This window comes from Maniola hyperantus, chromosome 23 (genome assembly GCF_902806685.2).
Source record: "Maniola hyperantus chromosome 23, iAphHyp1.2, whole genome shotgun sequence".
In the NCBI taxonomy this organism is placed as follows: Eukaryota; Metazoa; Arthropoda; class Insecta; order Lepidoptera; family Nymphalidae; genus Maniola; species Maniola hyperantus.
This window is the reverse complement of record NC_048558.1, coordinates 803,346-829,360: the sequence shown is the minus strand read 5'-3', so window position 1 is coordinate 829,360 and position 26,015 is coordinate 803,346. Positions and strand designations below refer to the sequence as shown.

The 26,015-nt window shown below is 41.9% G+C and overlaps 2 protein-coding genes across 9 annotated transcripts in view; one reads left to right on the top strand and one right to left on the bottom strand.

Annotated features, from left to right (window-relative positions):
* Positions 1-2,930, bottom strand: part of Sec24CD (Secretory 24CD) — a 33,840-nt gene extending 30,910 nt beyond the window's left edge. For 3 of the 5 annotated variants that reach the window (XM_069506690.1, XM_069506692.1, XM_069506691.1), the window contains exons 1-2: positions 2,836-2,930; positions 216-1,828 (exon numbers count right to left, since the gene is read on the bottom strand). In XM_069506690.1, the coding sequence (XP_069362791.1) occupies positions 216-1,812 (1,597 nt within the window). In that variant the 5' untranslated portion in view covers positions 1,813-1,828; positions 2,836-2,930. The remainder of the gene's footprint in view (positions 1-215; positions 1,829-2,835) is intronic. The other 2 variants (XM_069506693.1, XM_069506694.1) reach the window with 2 other exon arrangements.
* A 2,610-nt stretch (positions 2,931-5,540) lies between these two features.
* Positions 5,541-25,606, top strand: GABA-B-R2 (gamma-aminobutyric acid type B receptor subunit 2). Of its 4 annotated transcripts, none has more exons than XM_034980804.2 (32): positions 5,541-5,881; positions 6,585-6,740; positions 8,081-8,184; positions 8,317-8,454; positions 8,962-9,129; positions 9,631-9,806; positions 10,124-10,298; positions 10,944-11,022; positions 11,917-12,071; positions 12,410-12,564; positions 12,784-12,930; positions 13,387-13,496; positions 13,803-13,829; positions 14,390-14,520; positions 15,090-15,212; positions 15,332-15,442; positions 16,277-16,405; positions 16,693-16,788; positions 17,169-17,354; positions 18,137-18,254; positions 18,469-18,562; positions 19,124-19,301; positions 19,790-19,951; positions 20,353-20,551; positions 21,371-21,472; positions 21,577-21,684; positions 21,917-21,989; positions 22,108-22,160; positions 22,664-22,740; positions 23,484-23,564; positions 24,192-24,564; positions 25,349-25,606. In XM_034980804.2, the coding sequence occupies exons 1-32, from the start codon at positions 5,869-5,871 to the stop codon at positions 25,597-25,599; spliced, it is 4,248 nt and encodes a 1,415-aa protein (XP_034836695.1). In that variant the 5' UTR covers positions 5,541-5,868; the 3' UTR covers positions 25,600-25,606. The 4 variants fall into 4 exon arrangements, with proteins under 4 accessions (XP_034836695.1, XP_069362788.1, XP_069362790.1 ...); XM_069506687.1 differs by having other exon boundaries at positions 8,078-8,184; XM_069506689.1 differs by lacking the exon at positions 13,803-13,829.
* The last annotated feature ends 409 nt before the right edge of the window (positions 25,607-26,015 follow it).

Sequence of the window (26,015 nt, the reverse complement as noted above, 5' to 3'; positions counted from 1 at the left end):
AGCTATGAACTACCTACTGACAGATGAAACGTCAAATAACTTTATGGAATCGATAAACGGCGCACATTGACTAGTTAAGTTTAAAGGGAGTTTATCTTGCGTTCGTTGTTCAGAAACGCACTGTCTCGAGTTATCGGACTAATAGCGCTATTGAATAGATAAACCGTCGATAAAAGTACCTTAGAAACCGGGCATAAATAAATTAAATATCTTACCAGGATAGCCACCAGGTTGTTGAGCAGGAGCTCCGTATCCTGGCTGACTGCCAGGGGGTGTCTGGTACTGCTGCTGGCTCAACGGCGGTGGCATGTGAGGAAGACCTGGCATTGTCTGGTACTGGTTATATTGAGATTGTTGCATGCCAGGTTGTGGTGGTAATCCAGGTTGTTGCATTCCAGGTTGTGGTGGTAATCCAGGTTGTTGCATACCAGGTTGTGGTGGTAATCCAGGTTGTTGCATTCCAGGTTGTTGTGGCAAGCCTGGTTGTTGCATGCCAGGCTGTGGTGGCAAGCCAGATTGTTGCATGCCAGGCTGCGGCGGCATGCCAGATTGTTGCATGCCAGACGGCGGCGGCAAGCCAGATTGTTGCATACTATGCTGTGGTGGCAAGCCTGGTTGTTGCATGCCAGGCTGTGGCGGTAAACCAGGCTGTGGTGGCAGTCCTCCCTGTTTTAAGCCAGGCATTTGTCCTGGCTGAAGTGGTAAGCCAGAATGAGATTGTGAACCCGGCTGTGACGGTTGGCCAGGGGGACGTTGTCCTGATTGACCAGGTTGTTGGGGTAAACCTGGCTGAGGCATTTGCCCTGGTTGAGGTGGTAGACCAGGCTGATTTAAGCCAGGTGGTGGAGGTAGGTTGGGCTGAGAAAGTTGACCAGACTGTACTGTTAAGCCAGGTGGCATACCAGATGGAGTGGGCATACCTTGATTTGTACCTTGTTGTGTTGGGAAACCAGGAGGGGACCCAAATTGGCCAGGTTGGGGTCCTGAACCTCCAGGACCAGGTGGTAATTTCTGCTGTTGATTTACATGAGCTTGAGAAAACCCTGGAGCAGAGTTTATGGTTGGTTGAGATTGGCCTTGACTAGGATATTGTTGAGAAGGTGGGCCCTGGCCTGGCATTGACTGAGAAATTTGTGGTGGTGGACCTTGCCCTGGTTGAGATGGAAGACCAGTTCCCTGTTGACCACGAACTGGGAACCCTTGAGCGGAATTCTGTTGTTGAATGCCAGGTTGACTAGAACCTCTCATTTGTCCAGGTTGAGGCTGCATGCCGGGACCTTGGAAACCTTGCTGAGGTCCACCCATTTGAGGAGGCATGCCAGGCTGTTGTGGCTTGACTTGAAACCCTGGTGGTGGTTGAGCAGAACCTGAATTTTGTGACTGCCCAGATTGGTTAGGTTGACCAAAACCTGGTGGAAGACCTATCCCAGGTGTTGATGATGGTGGCGCGTTCTGATTCATTGTAGGAGGAAGCTGCTGATTACTGCTCACTGCAGGTCTACCTTGGAAAGGTTTTGTCCCTGTCGGTAACTGTCCAGCGAAATTGGAAGTTGGTGGAAAGTTGGGAGGGATTTGCCCTGGCGGTAACTGTGATACCGGAATGTTTTGAAACCCTTGGCCTTGATTTTGGCCTTGTGGACCATTTAAGTTCATGTTTTGCATCCTCTGGGACATATCACTCGGTCCGTTGGAGGGTTGGCCATAGATGTTGGCATTGTGGACGCCATTGTAGTCTTGGGATGGAGGGAAGCCCAGTGGATTGTTCGGTGCATTGTTATTTTGGCCCGGTGGCGGGTACTGTGGATTCATCATCCTGAAGCCAGATTATCTGGAATAGATTAGAATTGTGTCTAGAATAGAATACTAGCTTATGCTCACAACTTCGTCCGCATGGACTACACAAATTTCAAACCCCTATTTCACCCTCTTAGTGGTTGAATTTTCAAAAATCCTTTCTTAGCAGATGCCTACGTCATAATAGCAATCTGCATGCCAAATTTCAGCTTGATTCGTCCAGTAGTTTGAGCTGTGCGCTGATAGATCAGTCAGTCAGTCACATTTTTATTTTATGTAACCAAGCAAAACAATATCTTAATCTTGCAATCCCTTTACAAGTTACTACTGTTACAGCAATATTTTATTTATTAAACAAGAACATTAAAAAAGCAAAAGAAAGTAACTTAGTAAAGTATTTGTACCTATTGTAGTACATTATAGGTAAGTACACTTTTTTTAGCTGAAGTGTTAACAAAAATTCCAAAAATGTATACTTACTTAGAAAGTATGTACTTAATTAATTCTTTAAAAAGGTAAGTATATAAATATAAACAGCCGCTTTCGAACTAATGTTATATTATACTCATTGATGCTGGGCTACAAAATAGACCAACTGATAAGAGTATTGAAAGTTGATAAAAACATCACTTCATGTTACTTGTCATAACGAATCCGAATCACTTGTTAAGAAAATATTTATAGACAACTACGTATCAATGCTAATTTAATAAAAGTGCTATTACATACAAAATATTTCCTTCTAATCGCAGACTCTGATTAACTTCATGACCCTACGATCTATTAAGAATATTCATGCAAAAAAATACTTTTCTACACCAAACTTTAAACTCAACAAGGGCACTAGATGTTATTCTTGCTAAATAAGTACGGAAATTAGAATAAATAATACGATATTGAGATAAAATTGCGAAAAAATGTTAACACAACTTTGACAGCTGCTCTCACTTTTAAATCACAAATTACGCAAAGATAAACACTGATTCGGATTATTATTTTCGGCCATATACGAAGAATATAAATTAAAGATTCTGTACTTACAGCTTCTCGGTTGTTTTATAACGAATTTGGTTACTAAAAAATATAAACAACACACACGAATCGTTGAGAAACCACGGGCCACGTATTCTGACAGTGTTGTCAGCGCCTTAACGCTTATGTGGAACTTTTCAATTTGTGTCATAACTGCGTAGAACGAAACGTCAACTTTCACGTCAGCGTCACTAATAAAACGTTAAAAAAAAGTTTAGTACATAAAATTAGGCATTTTATAAACTTTTGTATAATTTCACTGGTAAAATTTTCATCCAAATCTTAATTTTACAATATTTGATGCACAATAACAATAAAAAATATGCATGAAAAGAAACGGGTTACGAGAAATGGCAAGTTGTAACAGGGTACTGTCAATTATTATTATAATCACAAGAAAAATCAACCTTAGCTAAGTTAAAATAAGACTTAAAATTATGAAACTGGTTTTTTAAGGGGTCATACCTCAGAATATGTACAATAGTGAGATAATAGTAGCATAGGCACAGATAGTATAGGCACCTTAGATGAATCTCTATGATAGGCACACGCACAGAATAATATAATAGTACTGTATAGGTCCCTAGAGTAAAATATACTAAATATTATGTTCCTTGATATAGGTAGTGTACTCATATTCTATATCTATACTTGTATACTATTATATAAAGAGGTAATGTCGTTAAGTTTGTTTGTAGGGGGTAATCTTTGGAACTACTGAACCGATTTTAAAAATTCTTTCACTAGTAGAAAGCTACATTATTCCTGAGTGACATAGGCTATACGGGATCTTTAAAAACCTAAATCTACGCGGGCGAAGCCGCGGGGATCAGCTAGTCTATTTATATTCAAAGTTTACGTTGCATAAATCGGCCAAAACCAAAACTGTATGCAGATGCCATTTTAAGGGTTCAGTACCTACCCGAGTATGCCAACGGGACCCTATAATTAATAAGCATCCGCTGCCCGTACCCTGTCCGTCCGTCTGTCTGGCAGCGGGCTGGATCTCGTGAACTGTAATAGGCAGACCGCAGAGTTGAAATTTTCTATGTGTATTTCTATTGCCTAAGGTGCGGCGCCGCGCCGTGCGGTGCGGTGGAGATGGCAATTGCGGCATGAGGCGGGGGGACGCCCCGCACAGCCGCACGTCACCCGAGCTCGCCCGCACCGGGTTAGCGCGGGGGCTGTGCGGATGTGCGGAGCGTTCCCTCCCTGATCGCCACCTCGACCTGTCGCGTACTGTAATTATTGATCATTATTGCTGAAAAGTGATAACAAAAGTCTTGATAAGCGGAATCATGTAAAAACTATTGGTATAACTACCCCAAAAATCTTTTTTATCGTAGTACTACGAGTACACGCTCGCGACTTCATCCGCGTGGACTACACAAATTTCAAACCCCTATTTCACCCCCTTAGGGGTTGAATTCTCGAAAATCCTTTCTTAGCGGATGCCAACGTCATAATAGCTATCTACATTCTACATGCTAAATTTCAGCTCAGTAGTTTGAGCTATGCGTTGATAGATCAGTCAGTCAGTCATACAATCAGTCAGTCAGTCACCTTTTCCTTTTATATATTTAGATTCATACCAGAATAGCAACTTACTAAAAATTTAAATACATGCAGAAAAAGTTTCACTTATTTTGGATTGGATCAGATATTTGCTCAAATATTGGTATGTTGGCCTACGTGAACCAGCTAATCCCCAAGGACCTTCCTTAAAGGCACACCCCTTGTCTCACGCATGCGCGGGAAAACTTTTTATAGGGATGTGAAGATGTTTCGATATTTTAGACTAGATGATGCCCGCGACTTCATCCGCGTGGATTTAGGTTTTTTAAATCCCGTGGGAACTCTTTGATTTTCCGGGATAAAAAGTGGCCTATGTCCTTCCCCGGGATGTAAGCTACCTTTGTACCGAATTTCATCAAAATCGGTTTAACCGTTGGACCGTGAAAAGCTAGCAGACAGACAAACACACTTTCGCATTTGTAATATTAGTATGGAATGGATTTTCGACAGGTGTAAATATCGAATACTGCTCACACCTTTGGGCTGGAGCACCCCAGTACCAACTCCTTTCATTTGATCGGATCCAAAGGCGGGCTGTTCGACTTGTGGACGACCCCGAGCTAACCGGCTCGTTAGAAAGCCTGGCGCACCGCAGAGATGTAAGCTCTCTTGGCGTGTCCTATCGCCTTTATAATGGGAAGTGCTCTGAAGAGCTTTTGGACCTCATTCCACCCTCCTTTTTCTACAACCGCACCGCACGTCACCGTAAGCAATATCACCCTCACCACCTGGGTGTCATGGTGCACTTCGACCGTCCGTTGTACCAGATCCTTGTTTCCACGCACATGCAAACCGTGGAATCAACTCCCTTCGGCGGTGTTTCTACTAGATTACAACATGGGGTTATTCAAAGGGCAGGTCAAGAAATTCCTAAAAGCCGGCAACGCAACGGCAGTTCCTCTGGTGCTGCAAATGTTCATGGCTGGCGGTAATCACTTAACATCAGGTGACCCGCCTGCTCACCTCGCTATCTCTATTTTAAAAAAAACTATCGACAAATTTTCAGATGAATCTATGTACAGCACTATCCTGAAACTCACCCTCTATCGATTCGCCCGGCAGAGCCTAATTTGGTCTATTTGCTGAAAACTGTTCGGTCCCCCGAAACGTATTCCATCACTCTTTCATACTAAATTCAATCTTAATCCACCAAAATAGAAATCATTTTAAATTGAGATATAAAGGTTTATACGCCATTAATTTTTAATTCAGCTTGTTGAAGAAGTTTTGCGTGAAATTAAATAATGTGCCATAATGCTATAGAAATAGAGCTGATTATTGTTAAATATCCGCAGATGGCGAGCAAAGTACTGTGCAGGGCTGAGGTAGTAGGACTATGATTTTAAGGTGTTTTTTAATGTTAAATTCCTATTTTTTATATTTCATGAAGATTTTGTGACGGACAGACAGTGAAGTTGTGTTATAGATATTGATTATTGGTAAAACTGTGCAGGATTTCGTTAAAATATGACCATGGGAGGTAAGAACTATTTTTGGCTAGCTATTAATTGATTTTGCGAAGTAACTTTGTATGTAAGGGGCTAAATTGATTGATTAAATTGTTGAGAGTAGATATCGATTCATTTTTCGGGTCCCATTGGTACTCTTCGAGTACGGAAGTAGAGAAGGAGTTTCACTATTTTTGGAAATTCTCTAATGGGATTAATAGGTACTGCGTTGAAAGTTATAATATTAAAATTCCGTCGTTTTTCACGTGTTCTTTCACGTGTTCGTTCTTTGGTGTTTGGACTTTCAGTTAAATATGAAGAAATACGATTTTCAGGATTTTATGAAGCCGGGGCGGGCCAGCTAGTGTTTTAAACGTTGTCTTCCTTTCTTTCAAGAGCACCATTTATCATCATCATTATCAACCGATAGACGTCCACAGCTGGACATAGGTCTATTGTAGGGTGTTCCGTCGTGTCGCCGCCATCCAGCGGCGGTTCGTTTGATGCCTATATTACTTTACTATATGGTTTGATGTTGTCTCTCTATCTATGTGGAGGGGAGAGAGGAGGGAGGGGTGAGGGTTGTTGCCATTCTAACACCTTGAAAGTTGGGACCCCAGCATTTATCGGTTTTTAGGGTTCCGTACCTCAAAAGGAAAAACGGAACCCTTATAGGATCACTTTGTTGTCTGTCTGTCTGTCATACATATTAAAAAATACCTTCTCATTTTTCAGCTCTCCAACGTCACATCCTCATCGCCCTTCTGAGTCTGCACCTGGTGACAGCAGTGCCACAGAAGCCCAACCTGGACGCCATCTTGAATCGCCGCACGGACGTCTACATCGCCGGCTTCTTCCCCTTCGGCAAAGGCGTGGAGAACTCCAACACTGGTATCTTTAGATAATGCATCCTTACTCTATCCACTGAAAGAAGTTAATATCTCTCTTTTTCTCTCTTTTACTTAATCTCATACAAAGACAAAAAATCAGTCAAGTGCTAGTCGGATTTGCATACGACGGGTTCCTTACCAAATCGTACAAAAAATAACATTACCTACTTATTTTTAAATTTTCATAGAGGCTATTTTTGAAATTTTTATTATTTGTTGTTATAACGGCAATAGAAATACACATTCTGTGAAAATTTCAACTCTCCCCCTATTATGGTTCCCGAGATAGGTACAGCCCGCTGACAGACAGATGGATGGACGGACGGACGGACAGCGGAGGCTTAGTAATGGGGTCCCGTTGGCACCATTTGGGTAAGAAATCCTAAAAAGTGGGCGTTAACCATTTTGAGTGACCAACCAATCACAAACGAGCCTGATTTCCGAACTAATATTTTTGTCTTTATCATTTGTATGGGATTGTATGGGAACAGAGAGAGTACAATATTAACTTCTCTCCGTGATAGAGTATAGCATGGTTTGTTTGTCAGCTAGGAATAAAATCAGGGTCTGAATTTTCTAGATTTGTTTATGTTAGAGAGTCTTGCTGGAGTCATTGATGTCACAACGATTGAAAAACATTAGCTAGGAGGTACTAAGCTATGTAAAAAATATATAATTTTCTGAGCTATATAAGTCGCGGCACGTAAATCTAGCGCTGAATGAAACGTGGAGGGGATAGGTGGAAAGTCATGGGCACCGGCAGCAGGGCGCAAGGGGGTGCACTGCACCTCCCTGTCAGGAAAGAAAATACATAGAAACAATTAAGTATATTTTTTGAAGAAAAACTGAAGGCGTCTAGGTTGTTGTCCAAAGTTCATCACCTTGTCAATAAATTCAGTATTTTCTTTACTATTTTCCTGTGAACACCGAACATACACAGGCCACTTAGCCTCGCGTCTCCCGCATCGTGACGTGAACTGACGCGATCGCAAACCTATTCCGAACCTCTTTCGCGCTCGCTTCGCTCGCGTTTTTGTTTTCCTTTAGTTAATGCCTCATCTTGGGAACTATTTGATTTTCTGGGATAAAAAGTCTATGTCCGTTTCAAGTGGACGCCGCTTCAAGTCCGCTTGATCGTGTATGGACACAGCGTAAGAAAATCGTATGAAGGGTGGGTCAGTCAGCTAGTCTTTTATGAATACGAGATGTTGACTCTTAGGTTTTTGTATGAAGGATCTGGATTCTGGGTCCTTCAGTTAGCTAGTCTTTTATGAGTGTTTGCGTGTTGTTTACTGTGCAGTAGAAGAGCTAAGTACCAAAGCTATGTTAAAACCGCTGTAGGTCGAGGCGTGATGCCGAGCGTGAAGCTGGCGCTGGACCACGTCAACGAGCACGACTCCGTGCTGAGGAACTACCGCCTTCACATGTGGTGGAACGACACCGAGGTAAGCACAATCCACCTACACACAATCCAATTGCATTTGCCATATACTTGTAGTTTTAGTGAATAAGTAATTTTCACACCCGCAATGTGAAAAAAATTAAAATAATATAATATTTACTTATGCCGTACACAGTGCAACGCGGCGGTGGGAGTCAAGTCGTTCTTCGACATGATGCACAGCGGCCCTCACAAGCTGATGCTGTTCGGGGCCGCGTGCACTCACGTCACGGACCCCATCGCCAAGGCTTCCAAACACTGGCATCTTACACAGGTACCCAATATCCTGCCAAGCTTAAATATTTACTTTACTTGGAATTTCTTCTCTTCTGCTTCTAGTTCAAACAAAAGGGGTATATACAAAATCAACTTGAAGAACCGCCATAAACTAGTACCGCCAATATGTCTTCTGCGTAAAATACACAAATCTTATGTGGAGCTGAAAATTTGAAAAATGTTTGAAAAGAGGGCTTGAAAGATTTTTTTTAGATTTCACGTTAAACAAGTTTAAACATTGTGCAAAAGTAAAAACACCTTGTGTTGTGACAAAATTGAAACCGGCCGAGCTTTCAGTTTCCCACAAGATGGTGTACTGTAATTGTTATCTAGAGCAAGGTAATGTAAGTACCTATTAATAACGTACCTATACGCATATCTGCCAGCATATTATGTACCACAATAAATAGGTAAAAGAATCTAACATCCTCGCCCCTCAAACCCATGGTTTCTACCCCAAAGCACAAATACGAAATTAAGTAATTTTCCATATTTTCATGTGCAGTTATCATATGCGGACACACACCCCATGTTCACGAAAGAGGCGTTCCCGAACTTCTTCCGCATCGTGCCCTCGGAGAATGCCTTCAACATGCCCCGCATCCGACTGCTGGAGCACTTCAACTGGACCAGAGTCGGTACGATCTACCAGAACGAACCCAGATACGCTTTGGTAAGTTGCTATAGCTGTTTTATAAATTCAAAGAACTCTTTGTACTTTTCGAAGATCCATCTAATGGCACAGAATTATTTATACTTACTTACCTGTTTAGATTATGGGCCTCATATCCATTAACTCAGAGTCACTCAGCGAGCGATGAAGAGAGCTATGCTTGTAGTTTCTCTACGTGATCAAATCAGAAATGAGGAGATCCGTAGGAGAACTAGAGTAACTGACATAGCTCAACGGGTTGCGAAGCTGAAGTGGCAATGGACAGGGCACATAGTTCGTAAAACCGATAGACGTTGGAGTCCCAAAGTGCTGGAATGGCGACCTCGTACCAGAAGTAGTTGGAAGACCCAGGTGGACGGACGACATCAGACGAGTCGTAGGGAGCCGCATGATTCAGGCGGTGCAAGACCGTGGCGTGTGGAAGTCCCTACAAGAGACCTATGTCTAGCAGTGGACGTCTATCGGTTGATGATGACGTACAAAGTCGCATTTTGTTTTCAGGCCCATAACCGTCTGCTATCAGATTTAGATGCAGCAAGCTTTATAGTGGACGAATCTCAAAGTTTTGCGACAGAAGTGCGGACGGCACTGTCCAAGCTGAAAGAGAAAGACATCAGAATAATATTGGGCAATTTCAATGAAACCTGGGCGTTGAAGATATTTTGTGAAGCTTACAAGTATGTATTACCTATGACGTATTTTCTGACATAGAATCTTTTCTTCCTTTGGATCAAAAATCAGGCCGTAGTGGGACGACTATGAACTGAGCACGACTGAACACAAGTCTGTCAGAATAAGGGCTTAGGTCATAGTCCACCACGCTAGCCAAGTGTGGATTGGCAGACTTTACACACCTTTTATGGAGAACTCAGGCATATCATTTTCAATTTTAATTTATTGCACAGTTCCTTTGTTTACAAATACTTAGCCTTTCAAATTCATCTCTTCAACTTTGTGTGTCAATAACTCCTTCTCCATTCCTTTTTGTTTTCAGACTGGAAATGTACGGGCGAGCCTACACGTGGCTTCTGCTGGGCACTTACAGCAGCAAGTGGTGGACCAGACGCGCTCCGTGCTCGCGGAGGGAACTGTCCGCTGCTCTGGACACCACCATCCTCACTGATCTGCTGCCACTTTCTACTACTGGCGAAACCACTGTATCGGGCATTGTAAGTATTTGCGGTGGACCATTACAAGGTGGCAGATCGTCAGATGTTAGAAAAAGATGGTTTAAAAATTCCTTAAAAGCTAGAAAAACTTCCGCAGTTTGCTTAAAGAACAAAGAAGAAGTAATTTTAATACTGTTTTTTTTAATAGATATAGCGAGCAAACGAGCAGGCGGGTCACCTGATGTTAAGTGATTACCGCCGCCCATGAACATTTGCAGCCCTAAAGGAACCGCCGATGCGTTGCCGGCCTTTTAAGAATTTGTTGGTCCGCCCCTTGAACAACCCCATGTTATAATCTAGTGGGAACACCGCCGATGAGAGTTGGTTCCACAGTTTGCACGTGCGTGGAAAGAAGGATCTGGCACAGCGGACGGTCGAAGTGCACGAGACACCCAGGTGGTGAGGGTGAAATTCCTTACCTTTGCTCGGAGCTTAGAAGAAAAATTCTATATCCTTTAAGGCGCGGAGTAGAAGGTATTAATTATCCCGCAAATTGCTATTGCACTGAAACCGTCAATTTGACGTCAGCCGAAATAAAAATATACCATCAGCTCGAAACTTCAGTCTAGTGCTGACGTCACTAAAATGCCGGCTACGCGCATTAACAATTTGCGGGACTTAAAACAGTAAAAATTTCTTTTTCAGACAGCAAAAGATTATCAAGTGGAGTATGATCGGAGAAGAGGAATAGAATATTCCAGGTTCCATGGATACACTTACGATGGTAAGAGCATATACATATCTATAGCTCGCGACAGGTCGAGATGGCAGTCGGGGTATGAGGCGAGGGGAGACGCTCCGCACACCTCCACAACGCTCAGCCTATCCCGGGTAGTTCCCACCCCGATTGCCATCTCGACCTGTCGCGCTCTTTTTTTTTAATTTTTTTAATAGCGATAGCGAGCAAATGTGCAGTCGGGTCACCTGATGTTAAGTGATTACCGCCGCCCATGAACATTTGCAGCATTAGAGGAACTGCCAATGCGTTGCCGGTCTTATAGGAATTTGATGGTCCACCCCTTGAATAACCCCATGTTGTAATTTAGTGGGAACACCGCCGATGGGAGTTGGTTCCACAGTTTGCTTATTACTTAACTAGATGTTGCCCGCGACTTCGTCCGCGTGGATTAACTTTCTGAAATCCTGTGGGAACTCTTTGATATTCCAGGATCAAAAGTGGCCTTTCCTTCCCCGAGATGCAAGCTATCTCTGTACCAAATCTTCTAAATATATAAAATGAAAAGGTGACTGATTGACTGACTGATCTATCAACGCACAGCTCAAACTACTGGACGGATCGGGTTGGAATTTGGCATGTAGATAGCTATTGAGATACATGTAGATATGACGTAGGCATCCGCTAAGAAAGGATTGTTGAAAATTCAACCCCTAAGAGGGTGAAATAGGGGTTTGAAATTTGTGTAGTCCACGCGGACGAAGTCGCGAGCATAAGCTAGTTTCATCTAGATCTGTTAAACGAATGGGCCGTGAAAATCTAGCAGACAGACAGACAGACAAACAGACAGACAGAAACACTTTCGCATTTATAATATTAAGTATGGATCTAAACAAATGGCTATGGGACTTAAACTAGAAACTAATACAAAATTAATTTCAGGGATTTGGGCGATGGCTCTAGCAATACAAACGGTGGCACATCGAGTCAAGTTAAAGTATAAAGAGAAGACGGTACAAGACTTCCGGTACCGGGACAAAGAGTGGGAACAGCTGTTCCTGGACGCTTTGAGCAATGTCACCTTTGAGGGAGTCACTGTGAGTTCCTCTTCTTTTCAACACAATTTATTCAGTATTCCACGTGACTAATCAGTGTTTCCATCTAACCAAGACCTGCCCCCCGATTGTGTAAGAAAAACGTATTCATCGTTCGCGTGGAATTAGGTTTTTTAAAATCCCGTGTGAACTCTTTGATTTTCCAGGATAAACAGTAGCCTATGACACTCTCCAGGTCTTTATCTATACCCATGCAAAATTCACGTCAATATCCGTTGCACCGTTGCGACGGGATTGAAGGACAAACCAACAAACATACACTTTCGCATTTATAATAAGGGTAAAGGGGCAAGGGCTGATAATAAGAGTACTGATTTCAGGGCCCTGTCCGTTTCTATGACAACGAGCGGAAGGCATCAATTCTCCTGAAGCAGTTCCAAGGGGAGCAGATAGGGGAGGTGAAGGTCGGAGAGTACTGCGCAGAAAGAGACCGTCTGGATCTGGGGAGCGGTGACCCGTTCAAGTGGAATGGCAAGTGAGTCAAGGAACAGATTAATATCTCACTTTTTGGTTACTTCCGTCAGCTAGAAAATTAAGCCAAAAGGGATAGGGCAAAACACATTTCACAGTTTGATTTCACAGATTTAAGCCAATTTTGTAAAACCCTTGTTACATTTCCTTCATGGAAATTTTATGCTAACGTTTTAATCAAAAGTGGTTAGCAGAATTATTCTAAAAAACCACACATTTTCAGGAATCCTCCAAAAGACCGCACGCTCCGTCTTATTGAGCACACGCAAGTGAACATCACCCTGTATGCCGTCGTCGTGTTCTGCTCCGTGCTTGGCATCTTGCTTGCTACGGGATTTTTGGCTATGAACATACACTATAGGAATCAGAGGTATTATTTGTCATCAGAGTATACGTCAGTCATCAGATTTCTGTAAATTAAATTTACTAAAAGAATCATGAGATACCAATTTTTAACTTAAACTAATCTAACTAAAAACTAAAACTAACTGTCTCGTTCAATAATTAGTGTACGAAATTAATTTGTGATCTAGTGTCAAACTAGTCCGAATGCTCATGAGATCCCTGAGGTTCGAGTCCCTGAAGGTTGGACCAAAAAGTTAAGTTTTGGATTTTTGTTCAGACAAATTCTCAGTAGCATCCTGAGTTGAGAGAGAGAAGTTGGCAGTATTGCCCTCCCACCTAGTAGAGCACGAAAAGTCCTTGGTTTGCACCTAATCTTTCTCCGATCGTGTCGAATTGCCATCCCGTTGCGGGACGATGACGATATCAAAATAATAATTATTAGAAACTAGATTTTTATTAGCACTAGTTAAATGTTTTCCAGGTACATAAAAATGTCCTCTCCACACCTGAACAATTTGATCATAGTGGGCTGCATGCTCACCTACCTCAGCGTTATTTTCCTCGGCCTCGATTCCAGCCTCAGTAGCATCGGTAAGTGCACATTATTCTCTACATTTCCTAGCCTCTTGTCCATTTCAATCCTGTTTTCATATCTTTCATAAATATCTTTGTGTTCTCTCTATCTTGTATCGGATCGAAGGTAACATTTGAAATTAATAATCAAAACTGATCTATCATTATTCGCTATATTTATAGCTATCCAATCCTTCTTGATTGGTTATTACTTATTAAATACCTAGTTGATATTAAAATTTGAATTAAAACTTAGCACTTTCGATTCGCATGCCGCTGGCACTCCGTCACGCTCATAATCTCATCGTATTCATTAATTCTTAGGTCTTTCTCAGGACGTACCACGTGGAGGTAATAGCTTGCAAACCCACCCCAGCTTGAGCTTCGACCCCGGGCAGAACGGAACCCGCTAACCAAATTTTGGGAACTAACCCCCTGTTTCTTGTAGATTCTGAGAAAGACCTAGGCTTTTTTCTAGGTCGTCGGAGTCGAGAGCATGTTTCCAAGTTTTGGTTTCTTTTCCTTCTATCCATCGCTTTTGGTGGTATACGTGATGATTTCCGTGTTTTTCGTAGCTTTGCCATCCAGTGTTTGTAAGTACTTTGATGTTTTCGCTTGTCTTTCTCTCTCTGTTAATATGGCATATACATTTTCAATCATCTCTGGAATCACCTCAGTTAAAGCTTCTGCTAACAATTCTCTGTCAATCAAAGTAATGCATGCATTCATACCTAACTAAAGATGTATATTTATCTAATTTATTACGTCGTATTTAATTTCTATTAAACTAATATTCTTTGAGGAAACAATAGGTATGATTGATAAAATTTGATTATTGAAATCGACATAGGCATTTCAATGATTTTACGAATTTTTCGTATATTACTGAAACTATTTATTTGTTTGTATAGCGGCGTTCCCGTACATCTGCACGGCTCGCGCTTGGTTGCTCATGGCTGGCTTCAGCCTGGCCTTCGGTGCCATGTTCTCCAAGACCTGGCGCGTCCACTCCATCTTCACCGACGTTAAACTGAACAAAAAAGTAAGCAAAACTTCCTTTACTTTTTGAAATGAAGTCATGTTCTATACTGATTTCTGATTTGATTAAAACACAACGAATACAAGTCTATATGGTATTCTATATCTATATCTTAATTCCTAAGCTAAATTTTGTAGAACTTGCTGAAACTCTTAACTCTTTAATTTTTTTAAATAACGAGCATGCCTGATGCCCTAGGCAACCGATTTTTAAGTATTTTTTAAAGGACAATCAACAGGTTACAAAAAAAAACTTAAAGCTACACAAAAAGAAAGAAATACATATAAATGCTATTTTGTAAACCCACTTAGTGATTGCCACAGCTTGCGATGAGGAACTAGATAGAAGGAGAAAAACAAAAAAGGAAATAGAGAAGAGAAAGAGGTGCTAAAATTGGATCCAGCAAGTGATTTTTGCTACCCGTGAAATTTTGCAACAACCGCCATTGTATTGTCAGATTTTGAGGATTTTATTCATCCATCCCTTGAATAGTCCAAAAAAGGAGAGTCGTCTTATGACTCTCCTTGTAGAAAACATCGTCAGGTATTTACAGATCCTATTTATTGTTTCAGGTGATAAAAGACTACCAGCTGTTCATGGTCGTCGGTGTTCTGCTGTGCATAGATCTGATCATCATGACCACTTGGCAGATATCCGATCCGTTTTACAGGGCTACCAAACAAATGGAGGCTTATGTGAGTTTCTCCTTTTTCCGTGACCATTCTTCATTCTTCTACCATATCCTTGGAATTCACGAGGGGCTCCTACAGAAAACGCTATTAAATTGACAGCTAAGATTTTTGGTATCTTGCAGCCTCACCCTACCAGTGAAGACATAGTAATAGTGCAGGAGAATGAATACTGTCAATCCGAGAGGATGCCTATATTTATTGGAGCCATTTACGCCTATAAAGGACTTCTACTGGTAAGACTATCTTACTTTACTAGCATATAATCTCTACTTTACTTGTATGTAATCATTAGCTGTGATAGCCTAGTGGTTAGGACGTCCGCCTTCTAATCGGAGGTCAGGGGTTCGATCTCAGGCACGCACCTCTGACTTTTCGGAGTTATGTGTGTTTTAAGTAATTAAATTTCACTTGCTTTAAGGTACGGACAGACGTGCTCAAAAAAAGCGTGCTTTTATGCTAGCTTAATGTTAGCATGCTCACGCAACTGTTCACATTTGCCAGCAATAAGCATGCTTAAATAAATATGTTGTATGTTGTACTGAGTACATGCTAATAAGCAAACCCTGTTCAGACGCGCTCGGAGCACGCCCCCTTCTACCCGCGCCTCAGGTAGCATGCTCGAAAATCAAACGTCGGTTGATTTTTGAGCATGCTCGAAATAAGCATGCTCATTACATGACACACGTGCTACTAATGAGCACTTGCTCAATAAAAGCATGCTTTCGTGCTAGTAATGAGCACGTCTGTCCGTAGCTTTAACGGTGAAGGAAAACATCGTGAGGAAACCTGCATGCCCGAGAGTTCTCCATAATGTTTTCAAAGGTGTGTGAATTCTACCAATCCGCACATGGCCAGCGTGGTAGACTATGGCCAAAACCCTTCTCACTCTGAGAGGAGACCCGTGCTCTGTAGTGAGCCGGCGATGGGTTGATCATGATGATGATGAATCATTATCAGTAAGAGCTACGCTGTAGATAATGTAGTTCACTCCACAAAGATCTGCCTTTGAGATTTCTTAAACATTTTCTCATATTATGTCAATAATTTTCAGTTCTTCTTCTTCACAGGTGTTTGGTGCATTTCTGGCGTGGGAGACACGCCACGTCTCAATCCCAGCACTGAACGACTCCAAGCATATCGGTTTGTCAGTTTACAATGTACTGATTATGTGTATCATGGGTGCTCCCTGTGCATTGGTGAGTATATATTCCGAAATCATTTTCTTTTGACTCTTTGCCGGTCAGTATTGCACCAGCTAAGCTTGGGTGATATTTCTGAAAATCTTTTCTTAGCGAGAGTTTACGTTATAAGGAAATCCTACGTGCAAAATCTCAATACGGGCGTCCATGTTTCCTACCAAGTTTTAGTATCTTCATAAAAAGGGTGAATTTAGGCGCTTTTTGAGCAAGCTCGTCCCAACCTATTATCTCTTTAATATTTTTTATCAGGTACGATTGTGGTATACCTACCTATCAATTTGCAGGTGTTAGCTGATCACAAGGACGTCTTATTCGTTCTGATTGCTATCTTCATTATTTTCTGCACAACTGCTACTCTGTGCTTGGTTTTTGTTCCTAAGGTAAGCTACCTAATTGATAGTTTGTATTATTTACGCCAAAAATAAAACCTCCTAAATTGATTTTAACTTTAAGTTTCCTAATCTTTTCTGTTTGATCATCCACTCTATTGGATGTCATATTAGTTTTTGATGCATTCACACGTGATTCTGAATTAATTAACTTGATAATTGTGGTCAATCACCTCATCTGGTGACAGAAAGGCTGGGTATTTTTTTGCGCAGAGAATTATTCAGTACAGCTGTACTGTACCTAATTAGACTACTTAGGTTAGCTATAATAACATTTTTGACGACTTCCCTGGAACAGTGGTATGCGCAACACACGTTATATATAACACCCCTCTGTTTGCTTCGTTATTGATATTACCAATGCTGTACAGCTTCTAGAACTCCGGAGGAACGGGTCCGGTGGAACGGGCGGGTCGCGTATCCGGGCCACGCTGCGCCCCGCCGCGCCGCATGAGTGCCGCGAGCCTGGACCAGAGCTGGAGCGGCGCATGAAGGAGCTGCGCCAGTACAACAATAGGTACCGACGCACGCTGCAGGCCAAGGAGAACGAACTGCAGGTACATTCCTTCTCCCATTTCCAGATTGGTTTTCTTCTCACGCTGATCATTGGTGATGGTCAGAGGCGGATTATCCCGGATTATCCACTCGTTCACATATAATAGATTAAATAGCAACTACCAGCTATGCCTCATTATTTCAAAGTTAGTTAGTAAAAAATTTAATATGGCTGCTAGAGGGGGGCCTATGAAGTGTTTGCCTAGGGCGCTCTCAACCTTTAATCCGCCTCTGGTGATAGTGATCCAGCGCTGAACTGTTAGCGTTATTTAAAAATGTCCAGAGCGTAATGGACGTGCGGCCACGTAGGTACAACTCAATGCTATCATTCCTCAGTGCTGACCTGTTAATAATACTTATATTGACCTGTTAGCGCCAACGATCAGCGTGAAAAAATAATCAGCTTAAAACATCTTTAAGCTGACTTTCAGGTTTTCAAGTACCTTTGGCAAAACATCCCCTTACCACCACACTCCACAGTCATCTCTCATCAGCTTTCTGGAATAAGTTTCAATACGTATAATTTACCCACCTTATACAGATTCTAGAAATGGCATGCAAGTTACATATGTATGCGATAACGAACCTCAATTATTCACTATGATTCATAATGATCAGAATTCAGTAACCTAACGCCTATCGATGTCATCAAACTTGAATTTTAGTCAGTGTGCGTAGTGCGACGATTAAACTATATTTTGGCAAATTCAAGAAATATGCGAATCTGACCGACTAATTTTCAACCGTAAGGCCTTTGACAACTATGTAAATTGTCTCCTTCTAGATGCTGCTAAGCAAGCTTGGAAGTGATGTTAGCTCAGAATCTTCTATCAGAGATTCGAAATCTCCAGCCACGCAGCGGACGCGTTTGCCTGTTCCCAGAGAAAACGTCAGCCACCCTGGTAAGACAATTTGAGGTTATGGTGGTCTCCACATACATATGCCAGATGATGCTACACAAACTCAAACGCCTTAAGGAGTTAGCTATCGCACGCTGTGATGAAGTAATTTACAATGAACAACCAAGATGTCGCCACAGGATCTACAATCTCTCGTGATAGATCCTGAATCACGCTAACGAAGTTTTCTTTATGGAGCATTAATGAATGTTTTCAGAAACGAGTGATATAACGTCAGTATGCAGCCTCAGTGCATCAGCCGGTGCCGAAACAGAATACATCGGCTTACAGACTCAGCAAGCTATAGAAAAGTAAGTTTCTACTACCCAAAAAAGTTTCATAGTTCGATATATTGATATCGAACTAGGAAACTTTTTGAATTGATTTATTATGGATTTACCTACTGTTGCTGAGAGTCTACTCTCATAATCAAATTAAGTAAGTAGACGTTGTCTTAATTTTTTCATTAAAAAAGTAAAATACTTAAAAAAAAATACTTAAAAGACGAATCTCCTGAGATCTATTTCCAGGACATTTTCTTCTTTTCTCTTCAGATTCTTTCTTTAATTTAAAAATGTATAACAAATATTATTACATCAGTTTGCTGCAATATTTTGTGACCCAGGCACCTACAATATGTACATGTTGTTAGGTATATCATAACATATTGCATGCTATAAATAGGCAGAATTTAGGCTGTTCCTTTTTGTAACATCTCCACTGTTTACCCAAATTCGCAATAAGGAAATTTGGATTGAATTGAATTTACACGCCACTTACACTGACGCTTTTGCATACTGATGGCGAAACAATTTATTGTAAAGGCGTCGATATTATTTAACGCAAAATGTAATTTCTCTTTGCATTTCTAGGTCGAAACCGTCAGCACCTCCAGAACCTATAAAAGAAATTCTGAAGGAACCAAAGAAGGAACAGACTAAGAACGTCTCCTTCAAGAACCACTTGGACTACACGAGCCCACCAGTGTCCAACAAAGCCGTGCCTGAGAAAGATCAGCTCGCGAAACTGCCGTATGGATGGTCTTCTGAAGTAAGACTGTTTATTTATACTTATTAGCCTAAAAAAAGACAGGACCAATAAACATTTGTAAAAGTCGAAATGACGTCATTTCGATGTTAATGAGACGTGATTCCACCGCAATAGCAATTTGCGGGACTTAAAGCCAGTTCGGGCAATAATCTCCTATTTTCTAGTGGACAAAGCGTAGATCGACGAGACGGCGACTTTATAGTTCTTTGAGATATAGAATATCTTGTAGGTAAATATATAAAAGGGAAAGCTGACTGACAGACTGGCTGATCTATCAACGCACAGCTCAAACTACTGGACTGAACTACTGGGCTGAATTTGGCATGCAGATATCCAGAGATACGTAGACATCCGCTAAGACAGGATTTTTAAAAATTCAACCCATAAGCATGGAGGAAGTAGTGACTATCGGGTTTTAGATTTCACGCATGTAGGTATAGAAGAAGCCCTGGCTTAAAAATGACTATAGTTTTAATACCTTCTTCCAGGAACCATCAGAACCTCCAAAGACGAAGGTAGCAGAACCAGCAAAAGCAGAAGCCAAGACCATCCCAGCATTGAAAACAATTGATACTCCCACAGCCAAGTCAGTGCCAGCCAAAGTACAGGAACCAATGTACACCAAGGCTGCTCCAACTAAAGTTACCAAGGTACTTTCTACTTTATCATAATTTAGATAAGGTACCTACTTCCATGTAGAAAAAACTTATGGTTAGTGGTGAAAATTTGTTTGCGCGATTCAAGCTTTCGTGTTCGTGATTGGATATACTTGTGCTGCCATCTAGTGTCGGTATATGAAGAAGACATCAATCACACAGGAATCAGTTATGTTAAAATCTGGGAAACTTACTAAATCTCAAGCTATTTTTTATATTTGGCGACCAATTATATTTGGCGTCTGATCTCCTCGTATATAAGCGCCAGGAATTTATGTCCTAAATTATCACTGGGAATATTTTAAGGGCTTTAACGTTCCTCTTGAGGTTGACCACAATGTGTCTTGAAGTGATTTGACCACCATATTTTCAGAAACCTCACTTTTTTGTCCCAGACACCAGAATTGCAGAAGAAGCCAGCTAAAGGTCAAGACACAAAGCCTCCATACAAGACAGCACCACGTGGTCACAGACGCATGTCGAGTGTCAGTGCGGGTGCTTTACTGGCCGAGCTGATGCACGTGTCGGTGGACGAGCATGAGCCGCCGTCCGTCGCGGCCATTGTACCGCCGATGACGGAGAGGAAGGTTATAGGTATGACTTTCCTCTCTTTACTTCATCATCAACCGATAGACGTCCACTGCTAAACATAGGTCTCTTGTAATGACTTCCACACGCCACGGTCTTGCGCCGCCTGAATTCAGCGGCTCCCTGCGACTCGTCTGATGTTGTCCGTCCACCTAGTCTTCCAACACTGCGTCTTCCGATGCGAGGTCGCCATTCCAGCACCTTGGGACCCCAACGTCTATAGTTTTACGAACTATGTGCCCTGTCCATTGAAACCTCAGCTTCGCAATCCGTTGAGCTATGTCGGTTACTCTAGTTCTCCTACGGATTCCTGATTTCTGATTTGATCACGTAGAGAAACTCCGCACATAACTCTCTCCATTGCTCGCTGAGAGACTCTGAGCTTTCTTATGAGGCCCATAGTTAGCGACCATGTCTCGGATCCATATGTCACCACTGGCAACACGCACTGTTCGAAGACTTTGGTCTTCAAGCACTGAGGAAGTTTGGACAAGAAGACATCTCGAAGCCTCTCTTTACCTAATTCAATCCAATCCTGCATGTGTTCACTGCTAAACATAGCGTCATTAAACACGGCTCTCCACCTTTTTCATCCAATCGTTTCTCAACATCTTCTGCTCATCAGTCTAGTGGGCCAGATAGAATGAGTTATCTTACCGATAACTGTTAGGTACATGTTCTTCACTCCAAAACACATTTGCCTCATTGCCAATCGGTTCAGTTTCGGACACGACCTGCTCTCTCCCACATCAGCTTGCTAATCTCGCCTTTGAAGAATATAGATTAAAACATGCTAATTAAAGTACTTATTAAACTGTATTTCAGGTCAAGAACGAGACCCACCCGTTTCTTCAAAACCAAAACAAGAGCTAGAAGATATTCTGGATATAGATCAGGACTATTCATCAGGAGAGAGGAAAAAGTCATGTAAGTAACACTGTGCACACATACCTACACGTACTTAGATACTGGTATCTTAAGAAATAAAAGAGGTTGTTAAATCAAAAAAATTTTACTGATCCTCTTTTTAGGTCAACGGAAAGATTCTGAGAAGAGAAAAAAGGAAAATTTTATCGTCGTCCAAAGTGATCTGTGGGATACCAACACTTTTCAATACACCTGCCAGAAATCACCACCAAGTAAGCTTTTTGCAACTTTTCACTTCCTTGCTAACTTAGTTGGCTCAGTAACTTAAAGAATACCTTGGCCTCCAACAGTCATGGCTGTCGACTGTCTTGTACTGCTTCATGCCAATCGGCTCTTCCAATGGCTTGCAGGTGTTTCCATGCTTCATTCATCAAGCTTATATCCATTTAGGATTCACAGCCTCTCACTTATTTTTTACTTATCGCCAAATGATTCTATGTTTAGGTCATGCACATTCTCCAATGCAAAGAAGTGTATCCGAGAAAAGTCGACAGCAGTCATCTCCTCATCATCACAGGTAACTGAAAGACCACCAAATATTGTATTCGATAGCGCCGTTAAATGTTAAGAAACAATTTTTTGCGTTTGACAAAATTCCAAAAATGCTTGATGCTTGATGGATGTTCTTATTGCAGGGAATCCGATAGAAGTACCGAAAGAAGAGCTTCTAATACCTCCATAAACCATGGTGAGAATTTTATCATCATTATCAAAGAATGAATATATACTTACCAATTCAATCCATCAGCCTCTATAGTCCACTGCTGTACATAGGCCATTTCAAGAGCGCGCCACCAAACAGTCCTCCGCCCTCCTTATCCACCCGTTTCCCGTCACTTTCTTTAGATCATTGGTCCACTGGGTTAGAGGTCATCCTACACTGCGCTCATCGGTACCTACGTAGTTTCCACTCCAGAACCCGTCTGCCCCATCGGCTATCGACAAATTCTACGACAGACATAATCTACCCCTTGCCACTTCAGCTTGCCAATACTTTGAGCTATGTCGGTCGCTTTTGTTCTTCTGCGGATCTCCTCGTTCTGGATTTTATTCCTGATAGAGACCCAACATTGCTCGCTCCATAGCGCGCTGAGAACTAATTTGTGGACGAGGAAACCTGTCAGCGTCCACGAGTCAGAATAAATACATGGGATGCTATTCACCGTAATATCATTTTCTGTTTTCTTTTAGCTGGTGCGCCCAGGGTCGGTACTCCAGAAGGTTATCGAGACTCTGAAACACTTCGGGTGACGGATAGACATTCTAAAGTAAGAATATTTTACCTACCGCGTCATCATCATCAACCCATCGCCAGCTCCCTACTGAGAACCGGTCTTCTCTCAGAATGAAATAGGTTGGCTATGATTACTCTCAGGCATTCAGGTTTCCTCACGATGTTTTCCTTCACTGCTAAAGCAATTGATGCACATAACTCAGAAAAGTTAGAGGGGCATGCCCGGGATCGCACCCCAGGGTCTGGACCCTCCAAATAGACATCTTACCACTAGGCTACAACCGTACAAATATTATTTTTACTAGCTTATGCACGTGACTTCGTCCGCGTGGACCACCCCCTTAGGGGTTGAATTTTCAAAAATCCTTTATTAACGGATGCCTACGTCATAACAGCTATCTGCATGCCAAATTAGCCCGATCCCTCCAGTAGTCCGAGCTGTGCGTTGATGGATCAGTTAGTCAGTCAGTCACCTTTTCCTTTTATATATTTAGAAGATTCAATGTGATTGCGCAGTTATAAGTACTTATATAAGTCTCGCAAATTGCTATTGCGCTGGAACCGTGTTTCATTAACATCGAAATGATGTCATTTTGACGTCAGCCGAAATAAAAATATACCATCAGCTCGAAACTTCAGACTACTGCTGACGTCACTAAAATTGGCGGCCACGCGCTTTAGCTATATGCGGGACTTATACTATTACAGTTTTGGTTTCATCGTAAAAGCAACGAAATATACGGAGAGTCTGGAAATTTATCCAGATTTTTTTTCCAGCGTCGAGGGTCAGATTTTCCACAACCAGTTAGCACACCTCCTCATCAAGTACAAGCAAAGAGAAGACAGTCCTCTGCTCAGGTATCTAATTAAGCTTTTTTTTGTTCGTTGGCTCAGCCTTGATGCAACCCAATTACTCTCACTTAATCTTGAATGATGATGCAGACTTAGATGGAAACAGGCCTACTTGAAAGAAAGAAAGAAAGAAAAGACGTTTATTTATACAATTGAAATACTTATACTTATATACTGGGAAAGGGTGTGCCAGTTTTTTTATTAAGCCCTTTTACCCCTTATCCCTTAAACCTTAAATCGCTTCGTGGCACAATTTTGCTTGTAGGATGAAAAATGGCTGCAGCCAAAGTCCCGCGTAGGACTGTGATTTTTTACTCCCAAAAACCAAAAACTACGCACTAATTGAGCTAAGACAGATGTCAAATTTTTTTCAAACGGTTTTTCAGGACGGAAATCAGCCAAAAATGTTTTTCCATAAAAGCTCGTTGTGTCTAAGTCCTCACGAGACTGGCTTGCTCCTCCATAACTGTCTACTACAATACCTCGCATTGGAGCAACTCCATAAGTCAATAATATGGTCTTACCCTTAGAAGTATAAACACGGTTCTCCGTCTTTCCAATATGTGCCTTAACTATGGAATTTTGATCGACAGAACTAAATTCATACCACATATATACTTTCCTAAATTCCAGATGAGATCATACGAGTACCAAGAAGAAATGGAGGAGAAAACTGAAATAGTCCAACGAAGACTCGAAGAGCTACCCAAGAAATTAGTACAAGAAAAGTCCATACAGGAATCAAAAGAAAGTATAGACAGGAAACCTGAACCAGATATTATCAGGGTTTCCAAAAAACAGGATTCTCCGAAGAGGATAGTCCAGGACCCAGACACGATAAGGGTGACTAAGGGTCAGGATTCGCCTTCGAAAAGGCTGAGGCAAGAGGCAGAGCCGTTGAAAAGGGCGAAGGGTGCTGGAGACTCGCCCAGGTTGTCGCAGGCCACTCAAAGCCGGCCTGACCACCATAAAAGTAGCCCTAATGTCACCTCGAGGCATAAATCTGGTAAGTTTGAAATGAACACCTGTTCTTTCTCCGCGTCATGTTCATTGCTTTGTTCCAAAAGTATCCAAAAATCTTGTATCCAAAAATATTATATTATGTATTTTTTTTAGATACAAGTTAGCCCTTGACTGTAATCTCACCTGGTGGTAAGTGATGATGCAATCTAAGATGATAACCTGGAATTGTTATGGCAGTTTTTATTAAACCCATACCCCTATAGTTTCTACACGGCATCGTACCGGAACGCTAAATCGCTTGGCGGCACGGCTTTGCCGGTAGGGTGTTAACTTGCCACCGCCGAAGCCTCCCACCAGACCAATATTTAGAAATTATAAAGTTCCAGAAATCGAACCCGGGACCTCCCACTAACAAGACCGTCGTGCTTACCACTGCGCCAGGGAGGCCGCTAAATGCCTCAATAGCTCAACGGTCAAGGAGCGGACTGACTTCCGAAAAGGTCGCTGGTTAAAACCCCACTCGTTGCACAATAATTGTCACACACTTTGGAAGTGTCCCACATGTATGGGTTTGATGAAAAAAAAATTTGAGTTTCAGTTCTATGGGAAACCCCCAATTTTTTTTCTATTTTTGTGTGAAAATCTTAATGCGGTTCACAGAATACATCTACTTACCAAGTTTCAACAGTATACCTATCTCTTACAGTTTCGGAAAAAGTGGCTGTGACATACAGACAGACAGACTGACATGACGAATCTATAAGGGTTCCGTTTTTTGCCATTTGGCTACGGAACCCTAAAAATGTACCTATGTTCTTCTCTCACAGAATCTCCAGGCCAGCGAGACGAGCGCAAAACAGCATCCTACTCTCGAAGTGACTCCAAGCGGCAGGAGTCCGCTGAAAGGAAGATGTACACCGCCAGCTCGGAATCAGAACTGTTCGAGTGTGCGATCCTGCCCATCTTCCACAAACTCCTCACCGAGAGACATAAGAGCCAGCCGCATGGACTCAACCTCAGCTATGGAGTCAGCTGCCCGAACATTTCCATCAAGTGTGATATTGTGGAGTATTTATAAGATACAATCGATCCTATCTACACCGGTAATAACAGTGTATAGTCCGTACAAAACGACTCCTCACGCGCCATTTTATTTACTGTCATGTCAAAAGTACAGCTGTTCGATTGCGGTAGAATAACAGCTACAATACCACGATCGCAATGACCTCTGATTGGTTGTTGCTCGCTCAGTATTGGCTACAATGCATTGTTGCAACAAGAATGGCACAAATTCAGCCAATCACAACAATTGAGATTGTAATAATGATTGATGCATGTTTTACGAAATTGACTCGTAGTTTACCTTTAAAATAAGGACTAAAATCGTACTTTTGCCATGAAATTTGACACAAAAAGTTAAAATGGCGCGCGAGGAGTTATATTTTACGCGTCATAATTCATTGTGTCTAAAATATAGCTTTAAGTTTAGATTTG

What these genes read in the sequence shown, in the direction of transcription:
- GABA-B-R2 (XM_069506687.1), top strand. An exon ending in CCAAGGAGAACGAACTGCAG is followed by an intron (nt 17,355 to 18,136) that starts GTACATTCCTTC and finishes GTCTCCTTCTAG; the next exon opens with ATGCTGCTAAGCAAGCTTGG. An exon ending in ACTCAGCAAGCTATAGAAAA is followed by an intron (nt 18,563 to 19,123) that starts GTAAGTTTCTAC and finishes TTGCATTTCTAG; the next exon opens with GTCGAAACCGTCAGCACCTC.